At 35.5% G+C, this 18,231-nt stretch overlaps 1 protein-coding gene and 1 pseudogene across 7 annotated transcripts in view; both read right to left on the bottom strand.

Annotated features, from left to right (window-relative positions):
* Window positions 1–18,231, bottom strand: part of RNF170 (ring finger protein 170) — a 58,738-nt gene that overhangs the window by 33,176 nt on the left and 7,331 nt on the right. For 6 of the 7 annotated variants that reach the window (XM_027865558.1, XM_027865562.1, XM_027865560.1 and 3 more), the window contains exons 2-4: window positions 11,125–11,265; window positions 3,406–3,481; window positions 795–906 (exon numbers count right to left, since the gene is read on the bottom strand). In XM_027865558.1, coding sequence (XP_027721359.1) covers window positions 795–906; window positions 3,406–3,481; window positions 11,125–11,258 — 322 coding nt within the window. In that variant the 5' untranslated portion in view covers window positions 11,259–11,265. The remainder of the gene's footprint in view (window positions 1–794; window positions 907–3,405; window positions 3,482–11,124; window positions 11,266–18,231) is intronic. The other variant, XM_027865563.1, reaches the window with a different exon arrangement.
* LOC114045509 lies at window positions 16,083–16,617 on the bottom strand (annotated as a pseudogene).

Below are 18,231 nucleotides of genomic sequence, written 5' to 3'. Positions count from 1 at the left end.
CCAGGGGTCTGCAAACAGTGGGTCAAATCTAGCCAGCTTCCAGTCTTTGTACAACCTATGGACTACAAATGATTTTTTTAAACACAATAAAACTGTATTTAAATTTTAAATACACAGGCCAGATGTGGCTAGGTGGCTATAGTTTGATGACTTCTCCTCTAGACAATTAACTAAACAATCAGTTAACAATAAAAGAATCAACCTACAAAACAAGAAACTGTATTTTTGCTGATTTCCATGTATAAACTGGACACACTGAAAATTTAATAATCAGCTTTCTCTACCCACTCAAACTGGCTCTAGCATACTCCTAAATGAAAAATGGGATAGAAAGATTGTTCCTTCCAAGTGGCCTCATCCAAGACTTGTCAAATGTGAAAGCTATACTTGCTCATTAGGATCCTTTAGCCTTTCCTCCTTCTATAATTCTGACAAGTTCCAGGCTTGTAGGAAACTCTGACTTCTATGTTTGGAAAGGTCCCAGTGATGCAAAGAACAAGCACATACTTAGAGTAAGAGGTGGTTGGTAGCTGGGGTTAAGTATGGGTTTCATTCAAAATTTTTGGAATAGTCTTCCTTCTCTTGGCGAGATGCAAATTAGCAAAACAACAGTCAATAGGTCAACATGCAGTGAAAATTTACTGTATTAAGCACTAGCTCCTACAGTAATCAGTTTATCCCTTCTCGATTTCAGTGTACATACAGCAGATATTCAGAACAGAAACTGAGGAAGAAGTATAATTAGGTGCATGTCTAAATATCTGTTTCTAACAATGGAGACGTTCGTTGCTTACCACAGAAAAGATGTCCACAGTTTGTTTCAACAGGAAGAGAAGCCTGATGTAAGCAGATTGGACAGGACATGTCCGTGTAGAACTGCTGCCGGACAACAGCGGGCACATCCTGCTGGGAAGAAGAAAACCACGCCGTTAGAGTTCTCCCAGAGGTTTCTATTCAATGTTACTTAAGTTTACTCAGAAACACTTAATCACAACCGCTTGGGCACAATAACTTTTGTTTATATAGCTGTGCAAATACGGATCTGATAAAACTCCCAAACTATATCCTCCCCACTTTTTATTATTATTATTATTTTTTCTTGAAGAGGCGGTTGGAGTTAAGTGACTTGCCCAGAGTCACAAAGTTAGGAAATATTCTGTGTCTGAGGCCAGATTTGAACTCAAGTCCTCCTGACTCCAGGGCCAGTGCTTTATCCACTGCACCCCCTAGCGGCCCCTCCCCACTTTTTAAAAACCCATATTTTCAGAGAATCAAGTAATTTTAAAATAGGAGAATGTCTAATCCATATTGTATAAGAATCCCCAATACAACATACCAAACATTCCTGCTTACAGACCTCTAATGAGGGGGAAGGAACTTACTCCCTCTTGAGGAAGTTTATTTTACTTTTGGCCAGTTCTAACTGTTAAGACATTTTTCTTAATATCAAGACTAAATTTATCTCTTTTCAACTTCAACCCATTGCTCCTGGCTATTCACTAAGTCTAATCCCTCTTGCACGAGAGCCTTTCAAACACTTGAAGTCAGCTACAATGTTCCACCTGAGTTCCTTTCTCCAGATTAAACATCCCTAGAATCTCCAACTAGCCCTCTTATGATAGAAACTTGAAGTCCTTTGCCATTTTGGTTACTCTCCTCTAGATGGCAACCTCTTCCACCCTTCCCTCCTAAAGAAGTTTAAAATAGAAAAATGAATGAATTTAGGATTTTTTTTTTTACTCACTTGAAATAAATCTTTCATCTCATTGGGCATATGACTATTTGTAGGCTATTCCAGCACTAATAGAAGGATACTATAAATTTCTTTTCAGTTAGATCCTTAAATTTAAAAGTTTTATCACATCCTTTTCACAAGTGCTAAATGTCTAGTATATTACATAGCAAGTCAAAATTAAAATTTATAATATTGGGTCATTTTTAGAATTAGAATAACAAAGACCAAAAAAATTTTAGCATTAGAAACTTAAATATAATTCTTCCCTCACATACTAAAAATAAGAAATTTTCATCTATTTATAGCCCTATCACTATATATAACATGGGTAGGACCTCTAATATGAACAAATGCAGGAATATCAGCACAAGAGACATCCACAATTAACAGTTAACTCTGATGGTCAAAGCTGATTTGGTGCGACATCTAGAATAAAGCCAGCAACTAAAATATTTGCTATTAAGAACTAAGTATCAGGGCAGCTAGGTGGCAAAATGGATACAGTACAGCCCAGGAGTCAGGAGGACCTGAGTTAAAATCTGGCCTCAGACACCTGACATTTACTAGCTGTGTGACCCTGGGCAAGTCACTTAACCCCAACTGCCTCACACACACACACAAAAAAGAATATAAAGAACTAGGTATCTGGACCAACTCAAAATTTAATGGTAAAGTGAACCAAATTTTAAAAATATATCAGGTTGAATCAGAATTGAATTTATATATACAGTACATTGCTAAAGTAAAATACCAAAACATTCTCTAGCCCAAACCAATGGGAGGCATTGTGGTGCACTGGAATGAGTGTGGCACGGCAGCCAGATGATCTGGATTCTGTTTCTCGCTCTATGGCTTATTTATTATCTGAGTGACTTTGGGCAAATCACTAAACCTCTCTGGGACTTTCTCCTTATCTGTAAAAGAAGGGGGCTGGACTCGACCTCTGAAGTCTCCCAGAGATATGAACTGATGATCCAATGATCGAGTGTTTCATTTGACTCAAATTCCTGGAAAAAGTGTCTATTGCAGCACTTTGCCATCATGATTATCTGGAGTAAGATAACATCAGAGCTTTAATTTGGAGGGGGAAGGGAAAATGGGGAAGAAGAAGGAATAGAGTACAGATACCATATACTTCATCATGACAAACATAGACATGTTTACCGCCTTCTTTCCTTGATTCTTTCCGTACCATAATAAAATAAATAAAAACCCACCCACCATGTGTCCCTTCCTTATCATTCCAATGCTAAACATGCAATGACAACATCAAGGGTCGAATGCTTAAAACGATATTCTACCACACTCAAAGACTCATTAGAAAGTAATTATTTTACTTCACTTAACTAAATATCATGAAAGGCAAAAGTCTTATTTAAGCCAAAGTTAAAAAAAAAAGTCAATGAAATACGAATGAATGAAAAAAGAACCATGGGTCCATTCTTGAAACCTATGCCCCACATAACAGTTACAAGCTATGGAATATGCTTCCTTTAAAGTCAAGAGGAACCTAACTTTTATGGGGCAAATTGTTAGTTTAGTTTAGTTTAGACACTAAGTTTGCAGCAGCAGTGACAACAGATCAGCTCTTTAGCCTAGCCGTTTCTGCACATTCGGACATTCATTCATCAGCTCTTTACCCTCGCCAGTATAGTTGGACATTTTATTACCTGATCTGTCTGAAGTTGTTCCCGAAGCACCCGCACTAGCTCTTGGTTATCAGGGTGAATGTTTTGTTCTGCATTTCTGTTGATAAGAATATAAACTTCTATTAGCATCAATTATGGCTACAAGAATTAGTTTTTCTATACTTAAATTTAATCTGAGAACTGTGATGAAACTGCAAAAATATACAAAACAGTATTTGATTTCAGTCCAATTCTAGGTTCAAGCAGAAAAGGATAGTTCAGCCTATTACTGTGGTGAAGCTTGTGCTATCAAGTCACTTTACTGACATATTTCTGGTACAACTGGCTAATGATAAAACTTAGAACAGGGGTCTTGGTGCATGCTCATAGAAGCATGAAAGTTCGATACAGCAATAATCTTGAATAATATAATATATATTAGAATTACTTCCTATTGTGAAATTTTCTCATGATAAAATCTGAATGATAAAAATTTACATATTGTTAGACATTTAAAACACTTTTTCATATCTAATTTAACTGTTCTTCAGGTTCTCACCTATAGATAAAAGAGAAAAATTTAAATTGCTTATTCCAGAAGAAGGAAAATATCATGGACTATAACTATAATCACATTAACAAAAATGAAAGAAATAAAAGCTAAGAAATTACTGGTTTGAAGCCAGGAAAAGGGAACCTGGGAAGCTTCACTTAGCTTATGGGTTAATTTCATAAGACCAGGGTCAGGTTCCTAAAATTAAATGTCTTTAGTGAAAATCCACAAGATTTCATTGTTACTTCACAAAAAAGGTATCTCTCCCCATAGGTAAGTTCATATATAATAGTGGTCAAAACACAAATTCGGAATTCTGACTGGAACAGTGACATTAGGCAATTATTCAATTTTAGAAAAGGGAACTATGATAAAATGTTGGCATTTGTTTAAAAAAGAAACAAAAGGCAGACATAAAATCAATAACCTACGGAAATTTTAGAGGTTATTTAAAAACACTTTATTATAAACTCAAGATAAATGGGTTGAAAACAGTTTGATCTTCTTTTTAAATCTTTTTAGAGGCTGTCCACATTGCTGCTTCCATTTCCTTTCCTCCACCACCTTCTTAACTCAGCAGGCTGGCTTCACACGTTATAATTCAACTAAAAGTGCTCTCTCCAAAGTTAACTCTTAATTGCCAAATTGAATGGTCTTTTCTTAATCTTCCTTCTCCTTGTCCCCTGTAGTCTTTGACAGTGTCAGTCATACTCTCTCTAGGTTTTTATGGCACTGGTCTCTCCTAGTTCTCTTCCTTTCTGACAGATCCTTCTCAATCTCCTTTGCTGGTTCTTCATCCAGATCTTTACTGTTAGTTATAGGTGTCTTTCTTGGACCTTCTTCTCTTCTTCCTCTTTACTAATTCTCTTGGTAATCTCATCAGCTATCATGGATTTAACTATCATCTCCAGGCAGGCAATTCTCGGATTTATCCAGCCCTAATCTCTCTTCTAACTCTAGTCTCTCAACAACTGCCTATTGGACATCTCAATCTGGATGTCCTGCAGGTGTCTTAAACTCAACATGGTCAAAACTGAACTCATTATCTTCCCCTCTTCCCTCCCACTCCTGCTCCTCTTCCCTATTACTGAAGAGGGTACCATCATCTTCCCAGTCACCCAAACTGGCATCTTACCTAGCTGGCATTCTCAACTCCTCACTCTCTCTCACCCATCATATACAATAGTTGTTGATTTATTGATTCTACCTTTGTAAAATCTCTTGTATATATGCCTCCTCTATCATTGCCACCACCCTGGTACAGCATAACTTCCAGTCTGGAGTATTCCAGTAGCTGCCTGCTTGGTTTCCCAGTCTCAAGGCTCTACCCCTCAACCTACCCCCAACTCAGCTGTCAAAATGATAATCCTAAAGCACAAATCTGACCATGTTACAGTGCCATGCCCTCCCAACTCCAGTGGCTGCCTATTGCCTCCAAGGTCTAGAAAGCCTTCAATTCTAGCCCCTTCCTGCCTTTCCAGTCTTCCTATACCTTGCCCCTTTCTCCCTTACCACGTCCTCTACAATCTGGCCTTGTTGTTTTCATACTAGACACTCCACCTCTAGATTCTAGTGATTCTCTCTCTCTCTCTCTCTCTCTCTCTCTCTCTCTCTCTCTCTCTTGCTCCCCTTCAAGTTTTAGCTTAAGTCCCACCTTCTGCAATCATCCACAAACACAGTATCTGAAGGATCTCACCAGTTACACAAAGCCTTCTTCCATTTGGTTGGTGTTGGACATGCTCCATAAAAGTGGCAAAAGTCTTTTCCCAAGAATACATCTCCCTCTTTTATGCACTGATTATGTTAACAGTCAGAAAATTTAACAAAGTTACCTCTGCTGTTGTTTATATTTCAGAGAACTCTTGTATTATTTTTGACACATGCATGGGAAATGTCTTGTCCAGCAACTTGTAGCAACCCATAGTGAATGGACATTATTCTTCCTATTAATTTCTATCACATTCTTATGGATCATGGATGTCACATTTTTAGCAGTTATATTTACCATAAAGATTTTTCTTCAGCTTGTTTTTCTTCTAATTTTACATATAAATTATTTTTGCTGCACAAAACCCTCTATTCTTCTTCTATAATTTTTTTCATTTTTTCAAGGAAATGGAAAATTTCCTCTTCTCCCCAACTGCAATAAAGATCATTCTTTCCCATAACATGTTATAGACAGTGTGGCATATTGGAAAAACCACTGAGGAGAGAGTCATGAAATACCTGCGTTCAAGTCCTAGCTTCAACTTTTACTAGCTATATGACCAAGGGCAAGTCACTTACTATCTCTGATACTCATTGTATTTATTTGTATTATTAGGACAGTAATGCTTGCATTACCTTTGTTGGAAAATTGATGAAAGCACTCTGTAAAACTTAGAAGTGCTATACAAATGTTATTTTTTAAAGTATTTTAATATCTTGGGTTTATTTAATGCTAATTTCAATTAATTTTCTACCACTGATCGAGTTTTCTTCTTATGAAGTAACAGCTAATATTGACAATTAACATTTTATAGTATAATTTGAGATCTGAAAGAGGGCTGCATCAGTTTCACTTTTTTCTTGGATTGCTTTTTTAATGTTTTTGTTGACTGTTCCATATACATTTTATTATTATTTTGTCTAATTCTAACAAGTGGCCAATTGGTGTTTTGATTCTGTGGCACCGAATCTACAAATTATTTTGAGAATTGATATTTTTAGTATAGTGTCTCAAATAACCAATATATATGGAATATCCTTCTATTAACTAAATAAATTTTTATCTGTCAAAATTTTAAATTGTTTTCATAAAAATCTGACTTTTATTTTAGTTAGAGAGATGAGATAGACCTATGATTTCTTCTATATAGGGAACTCTCAGAGCAGTAATTCCCTCAAAATTGCCTGGAGCAATGAGAGTTTAAGTGACTTGCTTAAGTCCAACACAATTTATGCCAAATAGTGGATATATTGGAACATTACTGTAAATGATACTTCTCTTTTCATCAACTTTCTTGATCTCTTTATGTAGTTAAAGCCACAAAAATAATCTTATCTTTCTAACATTATTACCCTCAATTTTTTTATTAACAATTATATCATCTATAAATAAGATATTTTGTTGTCTTTACCAATATCCATTTTTTTTAACCTAGCTGCTATAAGCAAGTTAAATACGGTAGTGAAGACAGAAGATAGTCCTGCTTCACAAAGCCAGTTTAGTGAAAATGGCTCCAATGTTTCCCTATTGCATAAAATACCAGGACGGGGCTTCAAACAAGTATGTGTGGGTGTGTGTGTGTGTTATTAAGGGGGAAAAGTACTTCAGTTCCTGAACTTTTTAGTGCTGATAGCAAAAATGTATATTGTGCTGTTCTTTTTTTTATGGTGGTAAAGAACTAGAAACTGAGAGGATGCCTGATAATTAGGCAATGGCTGAACAAGTTATGGTGTATGAATATGATGTAATATTATTGTGCTCTAAGAAATGATGAAGGGCACGGGTTCAGAAAAACCCGGAAAGACTTGTATGAATCAATAGAAAGTGAAGTGAGCAGAACCAGCAAAATAATTTATACAATAACAGCAAAACTGTAAAGATAAGCAACTTGTAAAGACTTAATAACTCTGATCAATACAATAACCCAACTGCAATTCCAAAGCAATCATGGTGAAGCATGCTTTCTACCTCCAGATAGAGAGCTGATGGACGCAATGCAGATTAAAGCATATTTTCTTCTCTTTCTCCTTTTTTTTTCTTTTTTTTTGGTGGGACAGGGATGCGGCTAATTGAAGAGTTCCATTTGCACATCCATACACCTTTGTAAAGAGTTTTGTTTTTCTCGCTTTCCCAGTGGACGGGGAGAAAGGGGAAGTGGGAGGGAATTTGTCAAAGAATGCTGTATTTTATCAAATCTTTTTCTGCCTCTATTAATATAATTGTTTTTAATAATTTTTACTGATGATTGTACTTTTTCTCCTGATAATAAACTACCTTTATATTCATAATATGGAGCGTAGTAGAACATAATGAATAATATTCTGGATATTATTTACTGACATTTTATTTAACTATAAAAATGATACCGCAGGTGTTGGCCAAAAAATTAATAACGTTAGCAATCAGTTTTCTTATTCTGAATTATGCCAGGTCTAGAAATATGAAATATTGCTATATTAGGTAGAATTCCATCTTTTGTTGAAGACAGTTTATATAATATACCTACTACTTCTTTGATGGTGTGAGGGAATTCATTTGCAAATTAATTTGGTTTAAGTACCATTTGATACGGTAGATCATTAATGGTTTGTGACTTCTTCTGATAGTGGTTTGTTTTCTGTTGCAACAATTTGGTTATTCTCTATTTTTGTAGACATTCACCCATTTCTCCACCTCAATGGCACAAAGAGTAGATTGAAATCTCTAGTTTTCTTAAGTTCTTTACATTCATTATGAGATTCTCTTTCTCATCTTTTATTTTAGTAACTTAAGTCCTCTCTCTTTTCTTGAATAAACTTATCTGTTAATCAATTTTTGCCATAGTATATATTAAAAATTTATGTGTTCTTATTACCTATGTTACCTTTAAGCATTATGTAATTTCCTTGTTTAGCGTTATTAATGCTTTCTGATTTAAATTCAATTTTGTCAGATATTACTGGAATTCCAGATTTTAAGATTACATATCTGTTAGAAATTACTACAATTCTAGATTCCCTGAAGAATATATAGTACTTATTCTTTTTTTTATTCTTTTTTTTTACCATTTGTCTCATCTTTAAAAATATACAATTATCAGTAAGAAAGATAAATCTTAGTTATCTCTTCAATTTAAACGTGTTTTCTATAAGCAACATATTAATGGATTCTGTTTTTTAAGCCATCCTCTATCTTTTTCTTTCTACAGGAAAATTCAATCCATTTAAAGATATAATTGTCAAGTTTTATTTGTCTTCTGCTATTCTCAGTTAAAATTATTCTTTTTGTCAGAAGACAGTGCAAACTTTCTTATTTCTATTTTTCCCTTAACTGCACCTAAAACACTAAGAAATTTTCATGATTATATACACATAAGGATTTCTGAAATTCTGCCTTTTTCAAAAATAGTTTTTTCTTTCAATTGTATTAGTCCTTCCCCTCGCTCACTAGAGTTCTCTTTTGCTCAGGGGTCTTTTTTGTTACATTCCTTTTTATCCTTTTTATTATCCTGCTCTCTCCTTTTTTTCAACACTGGGCCTTGAACCAATTAAATGGCTAAATTCACTACCAATATGGTGGCTCTTAGCAGCTCAGGTAGGTGGTGGCAGGAGCCAGGAATGGGAAGAACAGAACCCTGAGAGAAAGGACATAATGAGTCAACTTAAGTTTACAAGTTTTTAAGAAGGAGGAAGGAATAAGCATTTATATAGCAACAACTAATTGCCAGGCACTGTGCTAAGCACTTTACAAATATTACTTCATTTGATCTTCCCAACAGCTGTGCAAGGTAGGTGCTATTATGATCCTCACTTTATAGTTGAGGAAAATGAGGCAAATGTAGGTTAAGTGACTTGTCCAAGATCACACAGCTAGCAAGCATCTGAGGATGGATTTGAACTCAAATCTTCATTGCTCCAGGCCCAGCACTCTATCTACCAGCACCTGTTTATGAAAGACTTTTTTGTTTGTAAAAGTTCTGTGGACTAGTTAAAGTTTTTCATGGACTAGTTCTGGCAAACACAGGTCCAGGATAAATGTCTGAGTAAACGTTTCCTTACTTGGCTATTATTAACTAGGTCACATTGTCCTAAGGTTACTGTTATGTCCATATAACCAATCAGTGCTTCCTTGTTAAAAAGAATTAAAAACACAGTAGTAGTTCCCACTATTGCTTCCTCAGCCTCCTAAGAGAATAAATAGTCAGGAAGGCAGATCAAGAATTTACGAGATAGGGCCAGCTAGGTGGCGCAGTGGATAGAGTACCAGTGCTGGAGTGAGGAGGCCTTCAGTTCAAATCCGGCCTCAGACACTTCACACTTACTAGCTGTATGACCCTGGGCAAGTCACTTAATCCCACTGCCTAGCAAAAAAAACAAAAACAAAAACAAAAGAATTTATCAGCTAAGTCTAGTTTTAGCAGAATGTAACTTCCAGAAGATATCTAGATAGCTAAAGTTCCCCCATCATTATTTTATCTTACACCTTGATAACCAATCTTTAGGAAACCATCATACAGATCCATCATCTAAGCATTTTGCTGTGTATTATTAGAATACTATTGTTTCTCTTTTTCTCCTTTTGCATTCTTTCCAAAATTCTCTATCCTCAAGTCTTACACTTATTCTTGAAATGCTGTGGCATCTCTAAACAATTCTATTAGCTTTGTTTGATCCTATCACCTGAGGTTCCCAAAGAGATATTTCCATGACCTCAGTGTCTGTCTGTGTCTCTTCCCCAATTCACTGGTCAGCAAAAAGGTGAATGGGAAAGTGTGTGTGTGTGTGCCTGTGTGTCTGTCTGTGTGTCTGTCTTTTCCCATGGAATCTCATGTCCTAGGCAGGGTAGCCTTTTTTTCAGTGTAGGAAACAGCTGAGAAGATACAGTTTTACAAAAACAGCTACAATTATTTTCTGATACGACATATTTTTCTAAGCCTCAACTCTATTCTGTGTTTGAGAACTCAGGAATTGTAATAAATATTGCTCTGAGTAAATTACAATACTTAATCTTAATTTTCAATATGTTTGCATCATTTCTCCCTTAGTTTGTTCACCTATGAAGTTATTTCAATAATGTTTATACATTAGGTGATGTGGCATGGAGAATAAAATGTTGGGTTAGGAGAAAGGAAGGTCTGGGTTCAAATCCTGTCTTTGACACTTACTAGTTATCTGATCCTAGACAAGTCATTTAATTTCTAGGTAAGCTCCCTAAGACCTATACTTAGTTACTGCCCAGATTTCCTTGTTATTTTTGAAAAAAATTTTGTTAAGAAATAACTATAACTTTGAACATTGACATTTCACTTAAAAGAAGATTGAATGTTTCAAATTATGTATTTAACAGTCCATAAGAAGAAAAATATGTAGCAATATCAAGAATGTGAGCCAAGATGTGCCACCATTTTCTGACTGTGGTTACTTGAATTTTACATTTGATATTAAGCATTACCAGAGAAGTTACAAACTTAAATGACCCTTGAAAATATGTATTATTCAATCCCCCTCACCATTAGTCTCACCTTAAAAGTATGTATATCAGTGTAGCAATGAAAGTGAAACTGATCACAACGGCCACAAGGACTTGGTCACTTATTCCTTCTATAACTGAATCATCCAGTTTCAGACTCTGAATTCCGGATTGATATCTGTCCATTCCAGTTCTACATATTCAAAAAAGAAAAGCCACAAATCAAGGAATGCTCTAAAACTGAAATAGAGTTAATTTTAAAACATACATAAGCAGGCAACTGAGTTTTACTATGTTTTTTTTTAATGTAGCAACAGACTTATACTTTATAACTTAAGAAAAGCAACAGTTAGTGTTTCAGTGTGAATTCCTTCCTAAATTTCTTAGAATTGGCCAAAATTATCTTAACAATCATACTCACTTCTATGGAATTTGAGCAATTTATATTTTGGTTATTGTTTCTAACTATCATAAGGGAGGGGTTTGTTTTGCTTGTTATCTTCTGATAAATGAAGAAACAAATATTGGCAAGTTGGTTCTAAATCACAACCATGAAATGCTAGCTCTTAGAAAGAGGAGTTTGTTTAACCATCCAGAGCACTCCAATAGGGCAAATCTGCCATTACTACTCTTTGAAGTAAAGGACAATCTCTCTCTGTCTCTCTCTTTCTGTGTCCCTCCTACCAATATCCAAAATTCTCCTGCAAATCTCTGACTCCCACTTGGTATTTCATTCTTCCACAGTCTTGGGGGAGATGGGGAACAATGGAAAAGGGCACTGCTTTGGAGGCAGAGCACCTGGGTTTAAATTCCATCTCTGATAATTAGTCTATGTGACCATGGATAAATTACTGAGGTCCTTTCTAGGTTTAGGAGCTATAATTCCACAGTTCCCAATTTCCTGCTTATGCCATAGTCAAACAATCATACAGTGCCCCAACACAGAAATTAGATGAATACAAAATACTGGCCTAGATAACATACCCAAAGTGAAAAAAATGAGAATGAACATACAAATCTTTGTTGGTTCTTCAAGGTTCTACTTAGTCTTTTGGTTACAATGGGGCACCTATTTGCAGCAAATCAACTGGCCTCCATCAACAATCAGTGAATCAAGAATTCATTATACTACCACTTTTGTTCTCTCTAATGACTTATTCATTTAACAAATGGCAGCAGTACTAAGTGGGGATTGTAAGCATATCAAATAGCATTTTGTCATGCTGATTAGCATGGTAAATATTCTTGTATTTTCTTATTGTTTCCAAGATTACAAGCCCCTTAGGACAGTACCTTCTACATAGTAGGCCTTATGAATTAATGTGAAGACTACTTGAGTTCTTAAAACACCTCAGTCCTATACTTCCTTACCTTAAAGAATGAAGTTAAATAATTATAAACATTAACTGGTTGAAAGACATATATTAAGTAGGAAGTCTTACAAGTGGCAGTCTAAGCATATGCTAGGCATGAATAGATTAAGTTGTCTTGGTGGGATCCATTAGCACAGATATATCAAATCCTTGGTTTGCTACCACACAGCACAAAGTGCCAGTCTGTCTCTGGTTTGGCCACAGAAGTAATGAAATCAGCTATTACCCTTTTTAGTTATTTAATTCATAGGAAGACAGTCTTATTTTTTTGAAAAATAATGAAAAAACTGTTAACTTTTCCATTCTTTTACCTCATTACCATCCTTAAGAATTTTCTACATGACAACTCTTAAAATAATTAAAAGTTATCTTTCAACAACTATCATCCTTTACTCTCCTTCCCAGTTTCTTTCTTCTCCAGGTTAAGCATCTATCTCTACTTCCTTCAACCAATTTGCATGTGGCATTATTTCAAATGCCCTCATCTTTCTCAATGCCTTTTTGGGGGCACACTCCTACTTACAAATCACCTTGCACAAAGAAGCCTGGTATTCTGAATGCCTATGATCAATCTCAGACTTTGTTTCTTCCTGCCATAGGCGGTCTGTTGGAAGCAGAATGTTAAAAGAAAGGCTTAGAGAAACACAGCAGGAAGTTACCAACTGGCTGTAATATTCCTGTGTAGTAATCACTAAGAAATCAACAGTGTGGGAGAGGAAGCTAAGCTTGTTACTTATTGGGGGAGCTCAAAAGAAGAATGAGAGGCTTCCTCAGGAAGAAAAGCATTGTGAGGACACTGGTGTGAAAAGGTGGCCAGAGAGATGGTTCAAACAGTGCCCCCCCTAGTATATAAAACAAATGGAATATAGATGATCACTAAAATTTGAAATTGTATTAATAAAAGACAGCTGGACAAGAGGAAAGGATTATTTTACTCTAACAAAATTATGAGCTATATTTGTTATACAAATTTTAAACACTGACTTACTTGTTACATAGTTTGATGATGATCAGGAAAAAGAAATATATTCTTTGGGACACCTATGAGTAGGGAGACCCATTGGAAAGCTGCTAGTTCTACCTTGAAACCTAACCCATATAGTTCAGAAGTCTTTGCAAACCCTTGAGCAGGGAACCTTTCAACATATTACATGTATTTCTTTTCGAGAGGAAAAATGGAAGACAGGAAGAAGGCAAATATTACACACCCCTACCTGAGGAAAAGCTGTGATACTGAAATTCTGAGATATGAGGAGAAGCTTGGAGATCACTTAACCTAACAACATCAGAAAATGAACACTATAGGTACTCTTACTTTATTTCAAGTGGAAAAATAGAAAATTGTTAAAGTAGATTCCTCAGACCCAAGAGCAGAGGAATAATAAAAGAAGAAAGTACCAGACCACTTAGAGGAAATGGAGTTTACAAAGTTAAATAAACAACCAAAATAATGTTTTGCATTCATGAGTTATCTTTTATTGAAAAAAAAGTATTGACTAATATTTTTCCCAGATAAATGTGTCTGTTGCAGGAACATGGGAACATAAAGGAGACCTTAGAGATGGTCTAGCTAATCTAGCCTTTTCATTTTACAAATGAGGAATCAGCAAGGTTAACTGATTTACCCAAGGTTGGTTAGTAAACAGATCATGACTAAATTCACTGCTCTTTCTACTAGTCAAGTCAAGCCAATAAACATTTATTAAACATCTGTATATATGCTAAGCAGTGTGACAAGTGCTTCAGATACAAAGAAAGGCAAAAGAAAGTCTTTCTTTTAAGGAGCTCAAAATCTAACGGCAGGGGTGGGGGGTAGGGAGGAAGATAAGCAACTATGCAAAGCCAAGATATATACAGATATAAAGTGGAGAAAATTAATAGATGGAAGGCAATAGCATTAAGGGAGGCAAAGACAGGCTTATTGCAGAAGGTGTGACGTTAGCTGGGACTTGAAGCCAGGAGGTGGAGATGAGGAGGGATATTCTGATTCATTGGGAGCTAATGAAAGGTTTCAAATATTTATTATGAAACTACTGAAGAGGACATTTAAAGAAATTGATCTAATCTCAACATATCAATTCAAAAGAAGAGTCAAATGAATTCAGAAGGAAAAAATAGTAACAAATAGGCCTTACAAAAGTTGCAAGTGGAGTGCAAAGCTAACTTCAACTTTATAGGAGTTGATGAAAATGCTACATTTCCATCAAAATTTAGTACAAAAAATACTAAATATATTTGCTCCAAATGCCAAAATCCATATCCTCTACACTTTGGAATCCCCAGTTTTATTGGGTGGGAGGGTCTATTTATCATTTCTCAGTACTGAGGGGGTAAGGAAAAAGTATGTCTTTGAATGTGCTGATAGTGAACTCATATGATAATAGAATTTAGAATCTGAGGTCATTGCAGATTACCTACTCCAATCTCCTTATTAAACAGTGAAGAAACTCCCAAATATCTAGAAATTCTCTGTTTAGAGAAAGGAGGAAAATTTCCTCAGTCTTTGAGTAGGACTACTTATGGCCTTGCTGCTAAAGTTCCTCCCCCATGTGCATACTAGAAAATTAAAGACGGCATGGTAATATCAATTGAAATATGCCAGGTCCCCAGTAGACAAAGGGTCAAAAGATATAAACAAGCAGTTTTCAAAAGAAAAAATTAAAGGGATCAACAATCATAAAAAAAGAATGCTTCAAATCACTGATAATAAAATAAATGCAAATTAAAAGAACTCTTAGGTTTCTTCACACATCCAAATTGGCAAAAAGATGAAAATGGTCAATGCTAGAAACACTGTGAGAACAACAGATATATTCATGCACTGTTGGTGGAGCTGTAAACTGATCAAATCATTCTTGTAGGAAACTATTTGGAAATATGTTTTTAAAATATCTTACCTATATTATAAAAAGATTCCTCTTGATCAAGAGCTACTACTAATAGACTTATACCCCAGGGAGGTCAAAGACAGAAGCAAGGTCCTATATAGACAATATATATATATTTACATATATATATATATTGCAGCACTTTTTGCAGCATTAAAGAACTAGAAGGAATGTAGGCATCCATCAAACATGGGATGACTGAATAAGTTGAATATATGAATGTAAGAGACAATTATTATGCCATGTAGAACAACATATATGAAGAATTCAGAGAAACCTGGAATCATTTGTATAAACTGATCCACAACAAAATGAGAACCAGGAGAATAATTTATACAATGATAACAATAATGTAAAGGAAAAACAATACTGGAAGTCTTTAGGGCTTTGATCAATATAATGACTAATTATCACTTCAGAGGACTTCTAGTGAAGGATATTACTTGCCTTTCATCAAACAGGCACTGGAATATAGAGAGTGGAATGAAGGATATAATATTGGGTTTGGATGATATGTTGATTTTTGTAAGGGAGGGTTTTGGGGTAGGCTTAAAAGTGCTTTATTTTAGATAACCTACATGACATTTTTTAAAATGCCCCCCCTCCAAATAAATCAAGGCAAAAAATAAATGATTAAAGCTCAACATAGCATCAGTCCAAGTTTTTCCAAGTCCTGGTGTTATATGAGAAGACAAAAAGCAGCAGCCAGTTATTATGGTAAGGTAATCCAAAGTAATTAGCTGAATTTGTCAACATTTCTCCATTTGAAAGCCATCCTTAAAGAAAATCATGAATGGGGCAACACTATCCTTATGTAAGTCCAACAGAGCCACCATGCCATTTAGATTCATGTTTTCACCTATAAAGTACTGATAGTTTTTAAAATCAGCAAGGATATTTCTGATTTGTTCTACAGCTCCTATCATAAAAGATTTTGCTGTATCAAGCTTCTGTTCTTCAAGTCTGCCTTTCATTGATTTCATGTAGTCTTCAATGTACTTTTTGTAGGACTCTTTTGTGAAGCTAGTTTCTTGCAGATGATGGTTCATTACCATGTCAACTCCAGTGATTACAGTGGCATCTGTTCCTTCACCCTCAGGACCTTCAGCAGAGGCATTTCCACTAATGAGTGAATCATCAATGGTGTCCTCTGTCCTACTGACCATCTGCCCTGCCACCTCCAGGCACAGACTGTTCACAGTCTCCCAGATCTTGTAGTTGGCGGAGAACATCTATCTCATCATGGCTGATGAGCTCTTGGTAGCTGATCATGGCAGCAGAAGGAGGAAGGAGGTTGGGGCCTCGAGTTCACTCAGTATGAGCATGATGAAGCCAGAGCAGTGCATGGTGGTTTATTGGTTAACTCTACCTGCTCATTACAAGTCAGTCCATTTGAGTAGAGGGGAAAAGTCATTAGGAAATAACAGCCATCTTTTTTTTAAAAGACCAATAATAAAACATTTTTTCAAGTCTACTAGCTCTCCTACTTTATATTACCTGAAGCCAATACTAAAAAGAACTAAATATTTCAAGATGAAAAGTGTCAAACTAACTATGGCTGCCTATCACCTCCAAAATGAAATATGAAATTCATTTGGCTTATAAAGCCTTCCAAAACCTGGTCCCTTCCTGCCTTTCTAGTCTTTTTACACTTTTCACACCCATCCTTTGCCTCACTCCTAAACCTAACCCTCTTCCTTCCCACCCCACTCCAACCCCTAATTAGTCTGGCCTCCTTGCTATTCCTCAAATTAGACATTCCATCTCTAGACCTTGGGCATTTTCTTTTTTTTTTTTTTAGTTTAGTATTTTATTTTTCTCCAGTTACATGCAAAAACAATTTTTAACATTTGTTTTTAAAACTTTGAGTTCCAAATTCTCTGCTTTCCTCTCTTCTCACCCTCCCTCATTGGGAAGGCAAGCAATTTGATATAGGTTATATGTGTAATCATGCAAAACATATCCATAATAGCCATGTTCTAAAAGAAAACATAGACAAAAAAACTCAAGAAAAATAAAGTTAAAAAAAAGTATACTGCGATCTGTATTCAGACACCATTTGAAAGTCAAATTTTCTATTCAGTTCTGGTCTTTTCATCAAGAATGCTTGAAAGTCCTCTATCTCACTGAATGTCCATTTATTCCCCTGAAGGATTAAAATCAGTTTTGCTGGGTAGGTGATTCTTGGTTGTAATCTTAACTCCTTTGTCCTTTGGAATACCATATTTCAAGTCCTCTGATCCCTTAATGTAGAAGCTGCTAAATCTTGTGTTATCCTGACTGTGGCTCCACCATACTTTAATTGTTTCTTCCTGGCTGCTTGCAATATTTTCTCCTTGACCTGGGAAACTAGAATTAGCTATAATATTCCTGGGAGTTTTTATTTTGGGATCTCTTTCAGGAGGTGATTGGTGGATTCTTTCAATTTCTATTTTACCCTCTGGTTCTAGAATATCTGGATAGTTTTTCTTGATAATTTCTTGAAAGATGATATCTAGACTCTTTTTTTGATCATGGCTTTCAGGTAGTCCAATAATTTTAACATTATCTCTCCTGGATCTATTTTCCAGGTGAGTTGTGTTTCCAATAAGATATTTCACATTGTCTTCTATTTTTTTATTCTTTTAGTTTTGTTTTATTGTTTCTTGATTTCTTATAAAGTCATTAGCTTCCATTTGTTCCATTCTAATTTTTAAGGAATTATAGTCTTCAGTGAGCTTTTGGACCTCTTTTTCCATTTGGTCAATTTTGCTTTTTAACGCATTCTTCTCCACATTGGCTTTTTAGACCTCTTTTAACCATTTGGCCGAGTCTGTTTTTTAAGATGTTATTTTCTTCAGGTGTGTGTGTGTGTGTGTGTGTGTGTGTGTGTGTGTGTGTGTGTGTGTGTGTGTGTGT

Source organism: Vombatus ursinus, unplaced genomic scaffold, assembly GCF_900497805.2.
Source record: "Vombatus ursinus unplaced genomic scaffold, bare-nosed wombat genome assembly UNPS02014778.1, whole genome shotgun sequence".
NCBI lineage: Eukaryota > Metazoa > Chordata > Mammalia > Diprotodontia > Vombatidae > Vombatus > Vombatus ursinus.
Note: the sequence above shows the minus strand (reverse complement) of the source record. Positions and strands in the feature narration are given on the sequence as shown.